This window comes from Oncorhynchus mykiss, chromosome 13, assembly GCF_057628025.1.
Source record: "Oncorhynchus mykiss isolate SJ-2025 chromosome 13, ASM5762802v1, whole genome shotgun sequence".
Lineage (NCBI taxonomy): Eukaryota > Metazoa > Chordata > Actinopteri > Salmoniformes > Salmonidae > Oncorhynchus > Oncorhynchus mykiss.
Genome location: NC_143034.1, coordinates 36410029 through 36432845, shown reverse-complemented (window position 1 = coordinate 36432845; position 22817 = coordinate 36410029). Strand labels below are relative to the sequence as shown.

The 22817-nt window shown below is 44.7% G+C and overlaps 1 protein-coding gene across 1 annotated transcript; it reads right to left on the bottom strand.

Moving 5' to 3' along the window:
* Nucleotides 1–5514: 5514 nt before the first annotated feature.
* On the bottom strand, nucleotides 5515–21918 carry LOC118938062 (uncharacterized). The gene is made up of 2 exons (XM_036939725.2): nucleotides 21239–21918; nucleotides 5515–7470 (listed from the first exon to the last, which is right to left on the bottom strand). The coding sequence occupies exons 1-2, from the start codon at nucleotides 21525–21527 to the stop codon at nucleotides 6320–6322; spliced, it is 1440 nt and encodes a 479-aa protein (XP_036795620.2). The 5' UTR covers nucleotides 21528–21918; the 3' UTR covers nucleotides 5515–6319.
* Nucleotides 21919–22817: the final 899 nt, after the last annotated feature.

Sequence of the window (22817 nt, the reverse complement as noted above, 5' to 3'; positions counted from 1 at the left end):
GCACAGTCTCCTCCCTGCCACAAGAGGATCTTGGACAGGTGGGGGATTGCACCAAACTATACCGGTACAAGATGGCACGTACCGGCAAGCACTTATGGAGGCCCAACCAATTCAGGTCCTTGAGCCTGTTGTCCAGGCCCTGCGCCTGCACTCCCTCCCAGACCACTGACGAGATGCCCGCTACAGGCGCAGGACTCCCTGACTGCATGACCTCCTCGTACAGGTGCCTGTGGTCTAAACCTACTCGGGCAACTTCAACCTCGGGGTGCGCACGCAGCCACTTGGCCGCATGGCCAAAATGCCACGGCAGCTGTTCCGCCCGAGGACCCGTGTTAGACCACACCATTACGCTTCTCACCTTATATGAGAAGAACACCTGCAGGAGGTAACCGGACGGGTGTATAACCGGACGAGCAAGCTCCGTCAACAAGAAAGAAACAAAAATGCCGTCCAGCTTGAGGGGGAAATGTGGTACCCCCCTACCTCCCTCCCCGATGGGACAGATCATGCGTGCCCTGGCGACCCACTCGCACCTGCCACTCCACATAAACTGAAACACAAGCCTCACTAGAGGCCTCCTCAGACAAGCCGGCAATGGATAGATGTATGCCACATACAAAAGAGACGGCAACACATCCACCTTTAGGACCAGGACTTTGCCCATAAAAGACAAATACCTAGCCTTCCACATTGCTAGCTTCCTCTGTACCACTGCGATACGCATGTTCCAGTTTAGCGTCGCTGAGCCGGAGGTCTCAAAATGAACCCCGAGAATCCTCAGGGCCCCTTCACAGAGAGATAACCCCCCAGGCACATCCGTTCTACCGCGCCATCTTCCGAAAAACTTGACGGAAGACTTTGCATGGTTCAGAACCGCTCCCGACGCTCGGGTGAAATCCCCAAAGATGGCAAGGGACCTTGTCAGGCACGAGTCCTTGCACAACAGCAAGGAAGTGTCGTCGGCGTACTGCGTCATCTTAACACGCAGCCCACCGCTTCCAGGGATCAACAAGCCTTCCACCCCTGTGTCTGCCCTAATGGCAGCCCCCAGAGGCTCCATGTACAGAACGAAGAGGAGAGCCGAGAGTGGGCATCCCTGCCTGACCCCAGACGAGAGGTCAAAAACGTCACCTAAGTGACTATTTACACTAACTCGACACCCCGCTCCGACATATAAAGTACGGATCCATCCTATAAACTTCTCCCCAAATCCTAATCTACCTAACACCCTGAATAGAAAATATCTATTCACGCGATCAAAAGCTTTCGCCTGATCTAGCGCTGCTACCATTAAAGGCAGCCCTCTATCTTCAACCCAAGCGATGGAATCCCTGATCAACTGTAGGTTCCATCTTATAGAGCGGCCCTCTACCCCGCACGTCTGATCCTCGTGGACGACGTAGGGAAGGGCTGTGCGCAACCGGTCTGCTAAAACCTTTGCAAGAATCTTGTAATCTACGCACAGCATGGTCAATGGCCGCCAGTTGCCAAGGTCAGTTGCTTCCCCCTTCTTATAAAGAAGTGACAGCACACCAACAGCCATTGATCCCCCCGGGACCCCCGTCTCAAGGATGGCCTTCAAGACTTCGAGAACCACTGGTCCAAGTATACCCCAAAACTTGAGGTAAAACTCAGCCGGCAGCCCATCCATCCCAGGCACCTTCCCTTTTCCCATCCTCCTAAGAGCGCTCTCAACCTCTTCTAGTGAGATCTGGGCCTCCATCACGTCTCTAATGTCCTCTGGCAACCGCCGAGACAAGTGTTCTAAAAACACGTTTCCCTGCTCTACATCTATTTCCCTTAACTTAAATAAACCTTGGAAATGATCAGTTGTCACCCCTCCCATTTCCTCTGGTTTACTTACTATACTACCATTTTCTTCCCTAACTCCCTTCATTACCTTCCTACTCTGTCTGGCCCTAACCGACTTAAAGAACATAGCGGAACAAGTCTCATTATGTTCTAGAAAGCCACTATGCGCACGCTCCAGGAAAGCTCGAGCCTTCTGCTCCTGCAGCTCCCTGAGCTGCGCCTTTAGGGCTGCGAATCTCTCCCAGTCAATCGACCCGCCGAGGTTGCCTGCCTCGTACTCGAGTTCAATTAACCTTTGGATACGATCCACCTCCCTCCTTTCCTCCCTTTTTTTCCTTCTACAATATCCTATTATAAAAGCCCTTATCCTCCCCTTGACTAAATCCCACCACTCTAACACCCCCTCGCACATGGACCGGAGGCCGTCAAGCCTCCGAAAGAAACAAAAAAATGCATCAACGAAAGCCTGCTCCTCCAGTATATCCCGATCTAACTTCCAGTACCCCCTACCGAAGAGGCAGACTGGCGACCCCACCTGCAGGAACACCCCGTCGTGATCCGTGAAGAAAACAGGCAACAGCCGCCCAGACAACTGACCCAAAGACCTGGATACAAAAATGTAGTCGAGCCTCCGCGCAACCCCCCTGGAGTTGCGCCATGTAGGAACGACCATTGCCGGAGTAGTGTGCAGGCCACCATCAACCAGACCATGGCAAGCCATTAGCCCAGAGATGGCACCTGCACTGCTATCACCGCCTAACCCTAAATCTATATTAAAGTCTCCTCCTATCACCAAGTGCCTGTTTGTAACACACAGGGGCGCCAGACAGTCCACCATCTCCCTCCTGTCTGCCGCCACCTGTGGCCCATACACCCCAATTAACCTATATCTAGCTTCTCTAAACTTAACATCTATCCCCAAAACTCTACCCTGCATTATTACAAAAGTGTTCTCTATTTTAACCTCTCTATGCCCACACAAAATCCCTACTCCTGTTGAGTGCACCCCTCCTATGCCCCAAAAAGATTCCCCCTTATCCCACTCCCTCTTAAATCTACACACATCCCCACCATCCCTCAGGTGAGCCTCCTGTAAAAAACAGAAATCAAACCCCACACCCTCTAAATAACAAAAAACCGCCCTCCTTTTAACATTATCCCTTAAGCCCCTAACATTTAGACTAAAAAAAGAAACAGAACTATTCATTTAAATATTTACAACAAATAAAAACCCCAAAACCCAAAGAAAAACCAGGAGACTCACCCGATGCTCCCCTGGTCCATCTCCACCGGCGGGGACGTCCTCTCCTCTCCTGACGCCCCCCCGTCCTCCATCCCAACCCATGATCCAGGCAGTGTGTTGGGTCCTCCCTCCCCACCCACCATCCCCCCCTCCCTGTTTGCCTCGGGGCTGCATATAGGGGACCCCATCTCCCCAAACAGGAGTTGGGATCCCTCTAGCAAACAACCCACCGACCCCTCACTGGAGTCATCCACTAAAATGCAAGGGGCTGAGGCAAACCGGGAGGACAAATTACCCTCCCCTCCCCCCCCCGCCACTCTCTTAACCCCCCCCTCCCCCTCCACACCCCCCTCCCTCTCACTTCCTGCCAAGCTCCCCCTCTTTATCCCTTTCTTCTTTGGTGAAGGAGGTAGCGGGGAGACACAACGTCCCATCCCCACTAACCCCTCCACCAAATCCCTCATTTCGACCTCGAGGAAGCCTGGCAGGCTGTCCCCCCACCCCTTCCCCCCATCTCCCCCCCCTACCACCCCCTCCCCTCCCACCTCCCCTCCTCCCTCCGTCACTGTCCCCGTTCCCTCTTCCACTCCTTCTCGTACGACTGTCCCCTTCTCCCTCTTCTCAGCTCCTCCACCTTCTTCCGTCCCCTTTTTCTTCTCTCCTTCTGTTCCATTCTTTTCTTCTCCTCGCCTCTTTCTTCCCACCTCATCCTTCTTCCCATCTTCTTCCTGCGCCGTCTTTTCCCCTGTGCCATCCATGCAATCCGCACGCGTCCTTTCTTCCCTCCCCCCATCCCCCGCTCCCCCCCCAGCTGCAGACGCGTATGACCTGTGACGAGCCGGGCAATCACGCCACAGGTGTGCTCTTGAGCCACACCCGTGGCAAGCCTTGGGCTCGTCACATTCCTTGGCCTCGTGCTCTTCCGACCCACAAAATCGACACCTCTTGGCACTGCACGAGGCCAGGATATGGCCGTAGGCCATACAACGCCTGCAGAACGGGGGCTGACGGGCATAGTAGAGTGTTCCCCTGTCAGCCCCCAGGGAGAACATCGCCGGAGGATGGAGGTAGCCATCCACACTCTTCGGGGACTCCCTGAGTAACGCCTGGAACCCTCTTCTCCCGTTCCAGAAACCCAGGGAGTCCCTGAGGTACCTCGCTGAGGAGACATTGTCCATGTACCTCCCCAGAAAGGCCCTCACCTCTTCATCTTTCACGTGCGGATTGTACATGGTTACGGTGACCACCCTGAAGTTGTTCTTCGCCAGGCTGGTCACCGCATAATGGCACAGGGGTCCCGTTTTCTCCGCTTCCTTTGCCATCTTCATTACTTCGTCGTGTTTTTCTTCTTTGTGAAACGTCACATCGAAAGCCTTCTCATTCGGGTTCCCTTGAAGGCAGAGCACTTCCTTCACCTCTATCCTGAGGCATCCCATCAAAATAGTCCTTCCAAATGTCTCTCTACTCCACGGCTCCATCTCATTTTCAGTCCAGGCAAATCGTAAGGTATTTGCCATACCAATCCCCGGAACCGATCTTGTTTGCTTGTATTGATTCATTTTATAAAATAAGCTCTCTTCAGAAAGAAGCTTCAACTTGGAATGAAAACATATTTTAATCAAAAAGGTGGCGCAACTAAAGGTGTTGACTCCACATCTATCAAGACAACTGGAGCACTGGGCCAGACACTCTTAAATAGAACCTGGACCAGCTCAGGTGAAACACCTTCCCACTAACGAGATGGACAAGCCAGCACAGGTGTAACACATACTGACTAACGAGGTGACACCAATCAGTGCGTCTTACGTGCTAATGAGCTAAAGTTCAACCTCACAACATAAATGGAAAAACCAAAGCCTGTAAAACATTCCCCTTTAAGACAACAAATATATCCTATATTTCTGTTGGACAAGTTTGCTCACCACCAACAGAAAACAACTTCCATTTCACATTATAATCAACTACAATGCTTCACCTTCTACAATATAAACATGTGGTCTGATGGCTGGCAACAATTGAAGACAGCAACAACAAAAAAAATCGAAATAGTAATATACAATAGTATTATTTTTCCATTTTTTTTAATAGAACCCAAAAACTCACTAGCTAATAGAACTCTAGTCCACTTTTTATTTAACTAGGCAAGTCAGTTAAGATCAACTTCTTATTGACAGTGACGGCCTAGGAACAGTGAGTTAACTGGGGGGAGAACAATATATTTTTACCTTATCAGCTCGGGGATTCGATCCAGCAACCTTTCGGTTACTGCCAAACGCTCTAACCACTCGGCTACTGAAAGTACGTTGAAATTACGTTGTTTTAAAGTAATTTAAAAAATGACCCGAAAATACATATTTTCAACTACAACCGAACAAATATTGGACGTCAGTCATAGTCTTCTTTTCAATTACATTTTGCTACGTGGGATAGCCCCAAAGTAAAAACACAGTTTTAACGTGTTCAAATCAATTACCAATATGCAGTTTTTGATTTATTGAAAACCTAAACATAAAATGTGCTATGTACACAAACATCTGCCACAATAATCATATTACTTGTATTTTTTAAACAAGCTCCTTATAAACTGCACACGCATCAGAAACACTTGTTTTGACAAGTAGCAATAAATCACTGATATCGATTAGGGGGGAAATCAGGTTGTACGTGCTTTTGAAACTAACACAACTAAAAGAACACATTGAAATGGGAGATATCTTTTACCTCACTGATTAGAGGACAACCTGCAGAAGACAGTCAACTACATTTTGGAGTGATGCATTTAAATGTAGGGGTCGCTAAACAAAGGAACGCAACACTTATTTGTCATCACTCAAAGATATCATGTTGAAATCAATTGTGCCGAGAAGAAGGAGATGAGGTTGCACGTCCTGTCAAAACTAACAGCTCAAAAACCACACGGAATCAGAGAATAATGTGTACATCACTGGTTAGAGGACAATTTGTAGAAAACAGCTAGCTACATTTTAAACTGTTGCATTTTGATTCAAGTGGGTCACCAACACGGGAAGTGTAACACAGCTCTTTTTGTGTTAGTCACTTTTTGTTAAATCACATAAATAGTACTCTTTCAATTCAGAGCCTGGATTTTTCCCAAGGCTAATATCCATATCATGGTGAAATCAATAGAACAGGGGGCAAACGTTTAGGATTCTACATCGTGAAATACCTTAAAATACTCCAAATACAATGTTAAAAACATTCTACATTGTGAAATTATTTCATTGATATCATGAAACAACTCCTTCATGTATTTTCTGATGAGTTCTCTCCTGTGTGTGTTCTCTGGTGTAGAGTCAGATGGCAAGATTGACGAAAACTCTTCCCACATTGAACACAACTGTAAGGTTTCTCTCCTGTGTGTGTTCTCTGGTGCAATATCAGGCTGTTTAGCTGAGTAAAGCTCTTCCCACATTGATTACAGCTATACGGTTTCTCTCCAGTGTGTGTTCTCTGGTGTAGAGTCAGATGGCAAGATTGACTAAAACTCTTCCCACATTGAACACAGCTGTAAGATTTCTCTCCTGTGTGTGTTCTTTGGTGTAGAGTCAGAGTGCTAGATGCAGCAAAACTCTTCCCACATTGAACACAGCTGTAAGGTTTCTCTCCTGTGTGTGTTCTCTGGTGTTGAGTCAGAGTGCTAGATGCAGCAAAACTCTTCCCACATTGACCACAGGTATAAGGTTTCTCTCCTGTATGTGCTCTCTGGTGTAGAGTTAGATTGCCAGATGTAGTACATCTCTTCCCACATTGATCACAGCAGTAAGGTTTCTCTCCTGTGTGTGTTCTCTGGTGCACTGTCAGAGAGCCAGATCGACCAAAATTCTTCCCACATTGAACACAGATATAAGGTTTCTCTCCTGTGTGTGTTCTCTGGTGCACTGTGAGCTCTCCAGATTGACCAAAACTCTTACCACATTGACTACAGCTATAAGGTTTCTCTCCTGTGTGTGTTCTCTGGTGTATAGTTAGATGGCCAGATGTAGTGCATCTCTTCCCACAATGACCACAGCTGAAAGGGTTCTCTCCTGTGTGTGTTCTCTGGTGTACAGTCAGAGAGCCAGATCCACCAAAACTCTTCCCACATTGAACACAGCTATATGGTTTCTCTCCTGTGTGTGTTCTCTGGTGCACTGTCAGAGAGCCAGATCCACCAAAACTCTTCCCACATTGAGCACAGCTATACGGTTTCTCTCCTGTGTGTGTTCTCTGGTGCATTTTAATGCCTGATGACGTGAATCTCTTCCCACAGTCAGAGCAGCAATGAGTTCTCCTCCCTGTGGATCTCTGCAGGTGTTTATTGAGGTGTTCTGATCTGGAGAGACTCTTCTTTGTCTCTTCAGCATCATAAGGTTGTTGAGGCTTCCCAGAGGATCCACGATAATCCCGTCTCTCTCCTGTGTGAACAACAAAGTCAGACAGATGATTAAAGGCCCACAACAGCGGTAATCCCCTGTAAAAGTTGATGCCAACAGCGTAGCCATGATGTTATACAACAATTGTAATGTCTGTAATGAATGTTAAAATTATTTGACAATTGTCTTAAAATGAGCAAGAATAGTCATATGTTGTCTTGTTTTCACATTAGTAGTAACATCCATGATTGTAGGATAGAAATAAGATATTCATGTTGTTGAAACCCTAAACAGTGTGCCAGACAACTTTTGGCCTCCAATATAGGCCCCTTTCTGTGTTTGCTAAAATTGGGGCACGAGGGCGATTTGATTGCAGGAACTCCTCCCTGCTAATGAGGAAATCGATAGTTATGGATGTACTATATCTGCCTGGAGCAAAAATGGCGAGTAAAGATTTTAGTTTTTCACAATGTATTCTGAATGTGAATGGGGGAAAACTCAGGGGAGTAACATCCATTTCCAGGTTGCTTATGAGTACATTTCACACTACTTTGGATTATAATTGTAAGGCTCGTTTGAATGTCCTGTTTAATGTGTTTGCTACAGTATTATGAATTATGTGTAATTATTAACCTGTCTACGACACAGGTTCCGCTAAAGAAACCCCCCCACCCCCCAGCATTCCGCTGAAAAGGCAGCGCAGGATATTCAAAAATATTTTTCCGAAATATTTATCTTTCACACATTAACAAGTCCAATACAGCAAATGACAGAAACATCTTGTTAATCTACCCATCGTGTCCGATTTTTTAAATGGTTTACAGCGAAAACACAACATATATTTATGTTAGATCACCACCAAATCCCCAAAAACACACAGCCATTTTTCCCAGCCAAAGATAGTCACAAAAGCAGAATTAGAGATAAAATTAATCACTAATCTTTGATAATCTTCATTAGATGACACTCATATGACATCATGTTACACAATACATTTATGTTTTATTCGATAATATGCATATTTATATCCACAAATCTCAGTTTACATTGGCGCCATGTTCAGAAATGCCTCCAAAATATCCAGAGTAATTACAGAGAGCCACGTCAAATAACAGAAATACTCATCATAAACTTAGACAAAAGATATGTTTTACATTTAATTAAAGATATACTGGTTCTTAATGCAACCGCTGTGTCAGATTTTTAAAAAACGTTACGAAAAAAGCATACCATGCAATAATCTGAGACGGCGCTCAGACGTAACTATATTTCTCCGCCAAGTTTGAGTCAACAGAAATACGAAATGACATCATAAATATTCCCTTACCTTTGATGATCCTTCATCAGAATGCAGTGCAAGGAATCCTAGTTCCACAATAAATCGTTGTTTTGTTCCATAATGTCCATTACTAGTGGCCAATTAGCTACTTTAGCTAGCACGTTTAGTTCACATGTCCAAAAGCTGGCGCTGGTCCAGGCGAACTCGGACGAAAACTTAAAAAATATATATTCCAGGTCGAATAAACTGGTCAAACTAAGTAGAGAATCAATGAGTTGAAAATCAACCAGCCCCAGAATTTCCACTTCCTGTTTGGAAGATCGCCTGCCCTATGAGTTCTGTTATACTCACAGACATAATTCAAACAGTTTTAGAAACTTCAGAGTGTTTTTTATCCAATAGTAATAATAATATGCATATATTAGCATCTGGGACAGAGTAGGAGGCAGTTCACTATGGGTACGCAATTCATCCAAAGTGAAAATGCTCCCCTATCCCTAAAAGGTTAAGAACCGGGTTAATGACAGTATCCATTTGGGGGTTGTCAATAAAGTTAAGATTTTATTTTGTATTTCACACTTATTTAACCAGGTAGGCCAGTCGAGAACAAGTTCTCATTTACAAAGCAGTGCGACAAAAAAACAACAGAGTTACATGTGGGATAAACAAACGTACAGTCAATAACACAATAGGAAAATCAATATACAGTGTGCAAATGGAGTAAGGAGGAAAGGCAATAAATAGGCCATAGTAGTGAAGTAATTACAATTTGGCAAATTAACACTGGAGTGATAGATGTGCAGATGATGATGATGTGCAAGTAGAAATACTGGGGTGCAAAAAAAATAAAAACATGGAGATGAGGTAGGCAGTTGGATGGGCTATTTACAGATGGGCTGTGTACAGCTGCAGCGATCCACTGCTCAGATAGCTGATGCTTAAAGTTAGTGAGGGATTTATGAGTCTACAACTTCAGCGATTTTTGCAATTCGTTCCAGTCATTGGCAGCAGAGAGCTGGAAGGAAAGGCGGCCAAAGTAGGTGTTGGCTTTGGGGATGACCAGTGAGATATACCTCCTGAAGCGTGTGCTATGGGTGGGTGTTGCTACGGTGACCAGTGAGCCGAGTTATGGCGGCCTAGCAAAGACTTATAGATGACCTGGAGCCAGTGGGTTTGGCGACGAATATGTAGCGAGGGCCAGCCGACGAGAGCATACAGGTCGCAGTGTTGGGTGGTATATGGTGCTTTAGTGACAAAACCGATGGCACTGTGATAGACTGCATCCAGTTTATTGAGTAGAGTGTTGGAGGCTATTTTGAAAATGACATCACCGAAGTCAAGGATCGGTAGGATAGTCAGTTTTACGAGGGTATGTTTGGCAGCGTGAGTGAAGGAGGCTTTGTGGCGAAATAGGAAGCCAATTCTAGACTTAATTTTGGGTTGGAGATGCTTAATATGAGTCTGGAAGGAGAGTTTACAGTCTAACCAGACACCTAGAATATGTGGACAAAAACAAATACCTAAGTCAGAATCGTCCAGAGTAGTGATGCTAGTCAGGCGGCGGGTGCAGGCAAGATCGGTTGAAGAGCATGCATTTAATTTTACTAGCGTTTAAGAGCAGTTGGTGGCAACAGAAGGAGTTTGGTATTGCATTGAATGGCATTGAAGCTCGTTTGGAGATTTGTTAACACCGTGTCCAAAGAAGGTCCAGATGTATACAGAATGGTGTCGTCTGCGTAGAGGTGGATCAAGTAATCACCCGCGAAATAGGAAGCCGATTCTAGATTTAATTTTGGATTGGAGATGCTTAATATGAGTCTGGAAGGAGAGTTTACAGTCTAACCAGATACCTAGGTATTTGTAGTTGTCCACATATTCTTTTTTTTTTTTTTTTTTTTTTTACCCCTTTTTCTCCCCAATTTCGTGGTATCCAATTGTTGTAGTAGCTACTATCATGTCTCATCGCTACAACTCCCGTACGGGCTCGGGAGAGACGAAGGATGAAGTCCTCCGATACACAACCCAACCAAGCCGCACTGCTTCTTAACACAGCGCGCATCCAACCCGGAAGCACCTATGTGTCGGAGGAAACACTGTGTACCTGGCCACCTTGGTTAGCGCGCACTGCGCCCGGCCCGCCACAGGAGTCGCTGGTGCGCGATGAGACAAGGACACCCCTACCGACCAAGCCCTCCCTAACCCGGACGACGCTAGGCCAATTGTGCGTCGCCCCACGGACCTCCCGGTCGCGGCCGGTTACGACAGAGCCTGGGCGCGAACACAGGGACTCTGATGGCACAGCTGGCGCTGCAGTACAGCGCTCTTAACCACTGCGCCACCCGGGAGGCTGTTGTCCACATATTCTAAGTCAGAACCGTCCAGAGTAGTGAGGCGGGCGGGTGCAGGCAGCGATCGGTTGAAGAGCATGCATTTAGTTTTACTGGCGTTTAAGGGCAGTTGGTGGCAACAGAAGGAGTTTGGTATTGCATTGAATGGCATTGAAGCTCGTTTGGAGGTTTGTTAACACAGTGTACAAATAAGGGACAGAAGTATACAGAATGGTGTCGCCTGCATAGAGGTGGATCAACAAATCACCCGCAGCAAGAGCAACATCGTTGGTATATACAGAGAAAAGAGTCGGTCTGAGAATTGAACCCTGTGGTACCCCCATAGAGACTGCCAGAGGTCCGGACAACAGGCCCTCCGATTTGACACACTGAACTCTATCTGAGAAGCAGTTGGTGAACCAGGCGAGTCAGTCATTTGAGAAACCAAGGCTGTTGAGTCTGCCGATAAGAATACGGTGATTGACAGAGTCGAAAGCCTTGGCCAGGTCGATGAAGACTGCTGCACAGTACTGTCTTTTATCGGTGGCGGTTATGATATCATTTAGTACCTTGAGTGTGGCTGAGGTGCACCTATGACCAGCTCGGAAACCGGATTGCACAGCGGAGAAGGTACAGTGAGATTCAAAATGGTAAGTGATCTGTTTGTTAACTTGGCTTTCGAATACTTTAGAAAGGCAGGGCAGGATGGATATAGGTCTGTAACAGTTTCGGTCTAGAGTGTCACCCCCTTTGAAGAGGGGGATGACCGCGGAAGCGTTTCCAATCTTTAGGAATCTCGAACGAGACAAAAGAGAGGTTGAACAGACTGTGTGTATTGGTTCCTGACTTCTCTGAAAAGTTGCATATCGCTGGGATTATTCGATGCTAGTGCAGTACGCCACAGGATGTTTTTGTGCTGGTCGAGGGCAGTCAGGTCTGGAGTGAACCAAGGGCTATATCTGTTCTTAGTTACACATTTCGTGAAAGGGGCATGCTTATTTAAGGTCGTGAGGAAATTACTTTTATAGAACAACCAGGCATCCTCTATTGACGGGATGAGGTCAATATCCTTATGCTTGCAGAAGTGTTTTAGGGAGCTTTTGACAGTGATGAGGGGTGGTCGTTTGACCGCAGACCCATAACGGATGCAGGCAATGAGGCAGTGATCCTGATTGAAAACAGCAGAGGTGTATTTGGAGGGCAAGTTGGTCAGGATAATATCTATGAGGGTGCCCATGTGTACGGATCTAGGGTTGTACCTGGTGGGTTCCTTGATAATGTGTGTGAGATTGAGGGCATCTAGCTTGGATTGTAGGACGGCCGGGGTGTTAATCATATCCCAGTTTAGGTCACCTAACAGAACGAACTCTGAAGATAGATGGGGGGCAATCAATTCACATGTGGTGTCCAGGGCACAGTTGGGAGCTGAGGGGGGTCTGTAACAGGCAGCAACAGAGAGAGACTTATTTCTGGAGAGATTAATATTTAAAATTAGAAGCTCAAACTGTTTGGGTTTAGACCTGGAAAGTATGACAGAACTTTGTAGGTCATCTCTGCAGTAGATTGCAACTCCTCTCATTTTGACAGTTGTAGTTGGGGATGGAAACTTCAGAATTTATAGTGGCATTCCAAAGCCAGGAGTCAGACACGGCAAGGACACCAAGGTTGGCGGAGTGTGCTAAAGCAGTGAGTAAAACAAACTTAAGGAGGAGGCTTCTGATGTTAACATGCATGAAACCAAGACGCCTGGGGACACACAGGGCCTGGGTTAACCTCTACATCACCAGAGGAACAGAGGAGTAGGATGAGGGTGTGGCTAAAGGCTATCAGAACTGGTTGTCTAGTGCATTGGGAACAGAAAGTAAAAGGAGCAGATTTCTGGGCGTGGTAGAATAGATTCAAGGCATAATGTAGAGACAGGGGTTTGGTAGAGTGCGGATACAGTAGAGGTAAACCTAGGCATTGAGTGATGATAAGAGAGGTTGCATCTCTGGAGGCACCAGTAATGCTAGGTGAGGTCACTGCATGTGTGGGAGGTGGGACAAAATAGTTCTGAGGCATGTTGAGTGGGACTTGGGGCTCTGCAGTAAAATAAAACAATGATAACAACCCTAAACAACATTATACAAGGAATATTGACATTAGAGAGACATAAAGCGAGGCATAAAGCAATCGCAGGTGTTGATTGGGAGAGCTAGCTAAGACAACAACGGGTAAGACAACAGTTAATTAGCTAAGACAACAACAACAGTTAAAATGGAGATGAATGGGCAGAGAGGGTCAGTTAACTACACACAGGGCCTGAGTTCGAGGCTGGGACCGACAGATAAACTAAATTGAGTACCGTGATTAATGAACAGTCCAGCAGGCATCAGCTACGTAGCCAAGTGATCATAGGGTCCAGTGAACAGCAAAATATGAACCAGGGAAGCCTATATGGTAGTCTTTACTACGCTGGCCGGGAGATGCGCCTGGCTCGAGGCTAACTGGTGTAAGCTTCGGGACAAGGGCGTTAGCCACTGTAGCCAAAGGTCCAGAGCTTACGGCAGGAATCCGGTGATGTCGTGGCTTCTAATAATCTTAGTGAAGAGTCTGGGAGGCATCAGCTGTGTAGCTGAGTGATCATAGGGTCCACTGAGCAGGCCAGGAGATGGGCCTGGCTCAAGGCTAGCTTCGAGACTGGGCAACTCGGTGGCAGCTAGCTAGCTGCGATTATCCGGTGTAATGGTCCAGAGTAAGGGCACACACTTAATTACGCATATAGAAGTAGGACTAGTCTACCTGGTCTGCACACAAATGTAGGCCTATAAAATGTGCCCATCTGGGGATGTCTGGTAGTATTTCTGATTGTCTTAACGCACCACCACTAATGAGTTGTGGCGCTTCTCAAAAACATTTTTCTTCACCTCAAACAGCAAGTAAACAAAGTATAATCAAAATCAATTGCGTATGACAATAGCTCCTCAAAGTATTTTCGTAAAACATTTCCAGCTCTCACCCTTTTGATAACCACTCAGCATGAAAGGGAAAAAAGTAATGCTCTGATCCAGTGGAAATGTCATAAAATACCTGATTACTTCTTATCCTTTGCACAAATAGCCGACAGCTGTGTCTGTCCAGAACTCACTGGTGCCGGGAAACTGAGGGCCTAGAATATTTTATACAATGTTGCAAGTTTCAGAGGACCAAGTTGATAGTTGATACAATGTTTCAAGATCGTTGTAGACAGGCCATGTGCAGAAAATGTGATATTTAGGCTATTTTCTACCTGCAGGATGCAATGTTTGTTTTTTTGGCTTTACAGTGCTTTGCGAAAGTATTCGGCCCCCTTGAACTTTGCGACCTTTTGCCACATTTCAGGCTTCAAACATAAAGATATAAAACTGTATTTTTTTGTGAAGAATCAACAACAAGTGGGACACAATCATGAAGTGGAACGACATTTATTGGATATTTCAAACTTTTTAAAAAAATCAAAAACTGAAAAATTGGGTGTGCAAAATTATTCAGCCCCTTTACTTTCAGTGCAGCAAACTCTCTCCAGAAGTTCAGTGAGGATCTCTGAATGATCCAATGTTGACCTAAATGACTAATGATGATAAATACAATCCACCTGTGTGTAATCAAGTCTCCGTATAAATGCACCTGCACTGTGATAGTCTCAGAGGTCCGTCAAAAGTGCAGAGAGCATCATGAAGAACAAGGAACACACCAGGCAGGTCCGAGATACTGTTGTGAAGAAGTTTAAAGCCGGATTTGGATACAAAAAGATTTCCCAAGCTTTAAACATCCCAAGGAGCACTGTGCAAGCAATAATATTGAAATGGAAGGAGTATCAGACCACTGCAAATCTACCAAGACCTGGCCATCCCTCTAAACTTTCAGCTCATACAAGGAGAAGAGTGATCAGAGATGCAGCCAAGAGGCCCATGATCACTCTGGATGAACTGCAGAGATCTACAGCTGAGGTGGGAGACTCTGTCCATAGGACAACAATCAGTCGTATATTGCACAAATCCGGCCTTTATGGAAGAGTGGCAAGAAGAAAGCCATTTCTTAAAGATATCCATAAAAAGTGTTGTTTAAAGTTTGCCACAAGCCACCTGGGAGACACACCAAACATGTGGAAGAAGGTGCTCTGGTCAGATGAAACCAAAATTGAACTTTTTGGCAACAATGCAAAACGTTATGTTTGGCGTAAATGCAACACAGCTGAACACACCATCCCCACTGTCAAACATGGTGGTGGCAGCATCATGGTTTGGGCCTGCTTTTCTTCAGCAGGGACAGGGAAGATGGTTAAAATTAATGGGAAGATGGGTGGAGCCAAATACAGGACCCTTCTGGAAGAAAACCTGATGGAGTCTGCAAAAGACCTGAGACTGGGATGGAGATTTGTCTTCCAACAAGACAATGATCCAAAACATAAAGCAAAATCTACAATGGAATGGTTCAAAAATAAACATATCCAGGTGTTAGAATGGCCAAGTCAAAGTCCAGACCTGAATCCAATCGAGAATCTGTGGAAAGAACTGAAAACTGCTGTTCACAAATGCTCTCCATCCAAACTCACTGAGCTCGAGCTGTTTTGCAAGGAGGAATGGGAAGAAAATTCAGTCTCTCGATGTGCAAAACTGATAGAGACATACCCCAAGCGACTTACAGCTGTAATTGCAGCAAAAGGTGGCGCATATGCATATGCATGCATATGAAAATCCTTACTGGCACGCAGAGTGGTAGAAATGGTAAGATAATTTGGCACTCCAAATGGAAAAGGTTGCCGACCGCTGGTGTAGCCCACTACAGGAAACTTCAGGAGCATAACGGCAGAATTTTTCTCCTTCTGGTTAGGTTATCTTGATCTCTGGCTCCCTCAAGTCATTTGTGTGTCTTCATGATTTGATCAAACAGCATGCTTAAAACTTATGGCTGCAGGGGGCAGTATTGAGTAGCTTGGATGAAAGGTGTCCAGAGGTGCCCAGAGTAAACGGCCTGCTCCTCAGTCCCAGTTGCTAATATATGCATATTATTATTGGTATTGGATAGAAAACACTCGGAAGTTTCTAAAACTGTTTGAATGATGTCTGCGAGTATAACATAACTCATATGGCAGGCAAAAACCTGAGAAGAAATCCAAACAGGAAGTGAGAAATCTGAGGTTGGTCGATTTTCAACCCAGACCCTAATTAATTCACAGTGGGATATGGATGAAGTTGCACTTCCTAGGGCTTCCACTAGATGTCAACCGTCTCTAGAAACTTGAATGAGGCTTCTACTGTGATGTGGGGCTGAATAACAGCTGAATGAGTCAGGTTTCTGGCAGAGAGCCATATCCTGGTCACGCGCATTTCACATAATAGCGACCTGCGTTCCATTGCTTCTCTACACACAAAGGTTGGAAAGTTATTGAAGATTTATGATAAAAACATGATTTGATACTTAGTTTGAAATGTTTCTGTAATATAAACTTTTGGAAGTTTTTGTCCGACGTTATGCCTGACCTGCACGAGCGTTTGGATGTGTACCTAACGCCGTAACAAAAGTAGCTACTTGTCCATTATTTATTTATGTCCATTATCGAACAAATCAAGCATTTATTGTGGAACTAGGATTCCTGGGAGTGCATTCTGATGAAGATCAAAGGTAAGGGAATATTTATATTGTTATTTCTGATTTCTGTTGACTTCTGATATTTTTTTTATTTTTCTGAGCGCCGTCTGAGATTATTGCATGATTTGCATTTATGATAAGTATTTCTGTTGAATTGATGTGGCGATGCAAAATCACAGGATGTTTTTGGAACTACTGAACGTAACGCGCCAATGTAAACTCAGATTATTTTATATAAATATGAACTTTATCAAACAAAACATACAGTGAGGGAAACAAGTATTTGATCCCATGCTGATTTTGTACGTTTGCCTACTGACAAAGAAATGATCAGTCTGTAATTTTAATGGTAGGTTTATTTGAACAGTGAGAGACAGAATATCAACAAAAAAATCCAGAAAAACACATGTCAAAAATGTTGATTGGTTTGAATGATTTGCATTTTAATGAGGAAAATACGTATTTGACCCCTCTGCAAAACATGACTTAGTACTTGGTGGCAAAACCCTGATCACAGAGGTCAGACATTTCTTGTAGTTGGCCACCAGGTTTGCACACATCTCAGGAGGGATTTTTTCCCACTCCTCTTTGCAGATCTTCTCCAAGTCATTAAGGTTTGAGGCTGACGTTTAGCAACTCGAACCTTCAGCCCCCTCCAAAGATTTTCTATGGGATTAAGGTCTGGAGACTGGCTAGGCCACTCCATGATATGAAAGTACAGTGATTTGTTTCTAGAAACATATTGCAATTGAGCATTGATTCACATTTAGATGGAATATTTGACTATTTTAGTCTACCTCTGAAAATAACATACACTCCTTGGACCTTGAGGAGTAACGGGGGCAGGAATCAGCAGTAGACACAATAACAAAGCGTACTCCCTGCCCGTTTCGGTAAAAGCTGAGGGATGGGGCTGGAGAAATGCAACCATCCATGATATCAACATGATAGTTTTAACCATGTTTTGAGGATATACTGTGTTTGTTTATATTTACTGACAAACATTGGAGAAAATAAAGGCTTATATTCTGGGTTCTGATGGGGTACAACAGCTGAACTAAGCTCATGAGGTATTTATTTAGAAGTGAATTCTTAAAGAAACAAATGGGTACATATCATTAATGTATAAGTCCCTAAATGGATGTAACAACTGCTGATTGCACCTTTTTTAGTACATCTTGGGCTAAGCTAATAGGAGATATTGAGGAATACAATATTTCAGGCATCGTCATTGGATGCATTTGATCAATTGTTAACGTTTTGTTGATGGTCCACTCTTGATGTTCTACACGTTACAGTGTAGCTTCTGCCATTCCTTCAGAACAACATTAAAGTGGAGAACCCAGTGACGTGCCGTGGTCCTGGGCCTTCAGTGAGGTCCTACACAGTCCCACCCGAATGAATCCACCTTTTATTACCATCATTATGATGCCATGGCTCTAGACACTATACATTTAGACAGAAACGCAGTATAACCAGGCGTTGTGTCACCTTGAAATTGACATTTTTATTCAGAGAATTGCAGGGGAAGAGTACAATACAGTACAGTTCAACTAATAGGCAAGAGCATAGTCGAGTGCAACAGAGTTATATTAATATTCTTCTTCAATCCATTTCTGGTCCACAAGTAAAAAAAAAAAATACAGTGTGTTCACTAAACAGCGCATTGTCGCACCCAAAGCAGTTTCACCGTGATGATAAAGACATAACTATTCACTGAAAATAAAATAAAACAAATAATTTGCAACATAGGCTATTTGCCATTTTATTGAGTTAATATATAGGCTATTTAATATTAACGAAATAAAATGCGAAACATACATACACATTTAATAAAAAATCAAATGCATTGTATGCCTACTCACCAAAGGCTGATTTTTTGAACACAAAAGCCTTCCTCCTTTCTTCTTCAAGAAGACTTCAATGACTCTGTTGTACAGTCTGTGCATTTTAGTTCCACCAATAAGTCCTTTTCTATCGACATGGAGGCTAATGCTGAAAGCCGAGTCTGTCCAGTAGCATTTCTGGAATTAGGTTTTGATTCGCTTTAAGGCCGAGAATGACCGCTCGACAGAAGCCGTGGACACAGGGATAGTCACTGTCACACATGCCAATGTGTAAAGTTGTCCCATGTCCTCATTCAGATTTTTCTGCTTAAGGAAATCAAGGAGATCAGAGGGAATTTTCCCTTCAAAATCAGTCATAGCATACATTACAGTCAGTTCTGTTTTTAGCTTGGATAGGTCGAACAGTGTTCCGTGACTCTCTGTTAAGCTGGAGAAGGCTGATTGCGTGAATTTTTTCCGGTAGGTCTGAAAGTGCTGGGGGTTCAGGAGGGAGAGAAACATACATTTTTCGTGGTCTTGAAACCTGTTTCGTATCTGGCAAAGAATGTTGTCCAGAATATTGCTGTGGAGTTGTTGGTAGTATGTGCGAGGGTCTCCTTGTGCTGGGCCTCTGCGTGCGCTGGGTGAACTTGAGATGCGCGCTGTGTCATCGTAGATTTGACTGAACCTGCGCCTCTCTCGCTCAATTGTGTCACAAAACTCATTCACCCTTGTCAGGCAGAATTGTACATCCAAAGTTTGTTTCTGTAGAATTCCAAAAAGCCCATCCGAATAATTAAAAATCCCATTGAATGTTTCAAGCAAAAAACAAAACTCAAAATCATCCAAACGTGCATTAAATCCATCAGCCATAAGCACAGTATCCCCGTCATGGTCATCATGATGTTCCAGTAAGTGGTTAAACAGCTCCTTTAGGGCAACTCTCTTTTCAAAGACTGCATTGACCAATCTAGATGTATATTGCCACCTCGTTGGTGCAACCTTAGGAAGACAACGCTTGCAGATGTCATCCAGCAGTTGCGTGCGCTTAGGGGATCGTGAGAAAAATGCTGCAAGGCCATTGAGGTTGGCAAAGAAGACCTTGCATTCTTTAAGCTTTGAGGCTCCTTGAGTCAGTACTAAATTTAGTCGATGTGCATAGCAGTGAATGAATAAGGCCATCGGTGCCCTCTCCTTAACTTTAGCCTGCACCCCATTGAGTCCAGATGCCATGACTGCCGCGCCATCCAAACACTGTGCCACAACTTTATCCAGACTACATTCATTTTCCTCCAAGAAACGGAAAATAAGAGCGGCAATGTCATCAGTTTGCTTGCCGCTTGTCACATCTTCAAATCGGATAAATCACTCCTTGACTCCTGTGTCCGTCACATAACGCAGGACGAGTGAGAGCTGTGCTGCATTTCCCACATCTGTTGTCTCGTCCACCATAACAGCAACAAAGGGAGCTTTTTTAATCTCCATTTTGATCTCTTCTCCCATCACTTCAGCAATAGCATAAATTAGGTCATTTTGTATTTTGCCTGACGTCCCAATGAACACTTTGTTAGTGGACAGGTGGTATTGTAAATCTGTGTTGCTTTCAGAAAGAAAAGAAAGAAGCTCCACGTAGTTCCCTTTGTTTGTGGAGTCAGCACTTTCATCGTGTCCCCTAAATGAAAGTTCCCGTTTACCCAAAAACATGACACAATCAATGAGTATTTTCAATATTTCCCTATTTTTCTTCACCTTTTCATTGTGCAGTTCCATTGCCCTGCGCGCTTGTTCGTTGAGCTGTAGATCCACTCGGGTGTCCCCAAAAGTTTTCAAAAGCACCATTGCTTGTAAGTGCCCAGCCGTACTTTGGTGTCTCGTTGCTGCCTTAGTTAGACAACTCAAGTTTGCAAAGCCAGTGTGGCTCCAAACACCAAATCACTTGCAAATATCAGGCATTCCCAGCAATACAGTTTGCAGTGCTTCTCGGAGCCTGCGAGCCATTGATAGCGCTCGCAGTTGGAACTTTGAAAGTGGCGAACGAACCTGCCTGTGACAGGCTTTGTAGCGTCGGCGTCCTTTTCTTGAAAAGTTTGTCTTGAGAATGGCGGTATAATTATATCCTCGACCAAATCGATATCTTCTCCTCCTTCCGCCATTGTGGGTTGAAAAAAACAGCTTAGTAGTACGCAAATTCCTTAGTAGTACGCAGTTTCCTAGTTCTGAGGTGCCCATAGGACCTGCCTCTCAATATTGGTAATCCAATCAAAAGACGTGCACGCACTACGCCTGCTAGCTGGCTCCTGTGTAACACTGGAGCCAGCCAGCAGGCGTACAATAGCCAACTCTAAAGCTGATTGGTTGACACTAAATTTTAATTTCCATTCACTTCAAGCTACAAGCGCCCGCACTGTTGATTCTGAAGGCCTGAGGGCAGATTTTAGACCCCTGGCAACACATGATGGCTGAATATGATTGGATAAAAGATCTAACATAAAGACCAGCCCTCCAAATCTCAACCTGGGGCTGGAAGCAGTGCAACCAGGAGGAAAGCTATGAAATGAAGGTATAACTCTTACTCTGAGGAATCATTTAATACATATTTGTGGAAAAATATATTTAAAAAAAAATTATATTCTGATGTGTAGGCCAGCTAGCTAGAGCTAGAGAAGGCCTTGCTGGCCCTGACGGCCCACCAATGGTAGAACCCCTTTACTGCATATTGGTTCCCCTTTACTGCATATTGGTTCAACGACTGCAGAGACGGTACTTACTGGTGTTAAACAGATCTCCAACCTCCTCTTCTTCCTCCAATGTGACAGTAATCTCCCCCTCCTCCTCTTTCACTCCAAAAAATGCACCCTCCTCTTTCACTCTGAACGTGTCTTCCTCTTCTTTCACTGAAACGTCTTTCTCTTCTTCTTTCACAGTAACAGCCTCACCCTCTACTTGTTTTTGTATAGTAACATATTTCTCTTCCTCCTCCTCTTTGATGAGAGCTTCTTTCTCCGTCCAGCAAACCTCCTCTTCTTTATCAGGAAGAGAGTAGCTTAGTGAACTCATGGTCGGAGATGTTCGCCAGCTAGCATTAGCGACTAGCCTAGTTCTAAGCTAACTTAGCAAACCAGCTAGCTGACAAACAACGTAAATATATAATTAAATGGGTCAACAAGTACGTACGACAGTAGTGTGTTTAATACACAGCGACTAATATACACCAAAAACAGTGTAAGGAGCGTGAATGTTGTAGCTGTGTTTGCTAGAAAGCTACGGAGGTGTCTGACAAGCTGTTGTTGTTGAAGGAGCGTCCCGTCCACTAGATTATACGTCACACTGGCAGCGTCGCCTGAACCTAAAATACGCACATCGCCATCTGCTGACTGGAGTGGGCAACGCAGTTGAGCAACCAAACGTTTATTTTTCATTTATTTCATAAAAGTTGATTATTATATTGAGTTGTTCAAAGAGAAGCATGTGATGATTCATTTTAATTCCAAACTACAACATTTTCAGACAAGATAGAACTGCCAAAGGGGGCGGTGTTGCAATCTACTGCAAAGATAGCCTGCAGAGTTCTGTCCTACTATCCAGGTCTGTACCCAAACAATTTGAACTTCTACTTTTAAAAATCCACCTCTCTAAAAACAAGTCTCTCACCGTTGCCGCCTGCTATAGACCACCCTCTGCCCCAGCTGTGCTCTGGACACCATATGTGAACTGATTGCCCCCCATCTATCTTCAGAGCTCGTGCTGCTAGGCGACCTAAACTAGAACATGCTTAACACCCCAGCCATCCTACAATCTAAACTTGATGCCCTCAATCTCACACAAATTATCATTGAACCTACCAGGTACCTCCCCAAAGCCTTAAACACAGGCACCCTCATAGACATCATCCTAACCAACTTCCCCTCTAAATACACCTCTGCAGTCTTCAACCAAGATCTCAGCGATCACTGCCTCATTGCCTGCATCCGTAATGGGTCAGCGGTCAAACGACCTCCACTCATCACTGTAAAACGCTCCCTGAAACACTTCAGCGAGCAGGCCTTTCTAATCGACCTGGCCGGGGTATCCTGGAAGGATATTGATCTCATCCCGTCAGTAGAGGATGCCTGGATATTTTTTTTAAATGCCTTCCTAACCATCTTAAATAAACATGCCCCATTCAAGAAATTTAGAACCAGGAACAGATATAGCCCTTGGTTCTCCAGAGACCTGACTGCCCTTAACCAACACAAAAACATCCTATGGCGTTCTGCATTAGCATCGAACAGCCCCCGTGATATGCAGCTGTTCAGGGAAGCTAGAAACCATTATACACAGGCAGTTAGAAAAGCCAAGGCTAGCTTT

Excerpts from the sequence above, each read along its gene's own strand:
- LOC118938062 (XM_036939725.2), bottom strand. The coding sequence starts at position 21,527 with ATGAGTTCACTAAGCTACTCTCTTCCTGATAAAGAAGAGGAGGTTTGC. Across the intron at positions 7,471-21,238 it reads TGGAGATCTGTTTAACACCA|GAGAGAGACGGGATTATCGT; the intron begins GTAAGTACCGTC and ends TTGTTCACACAG.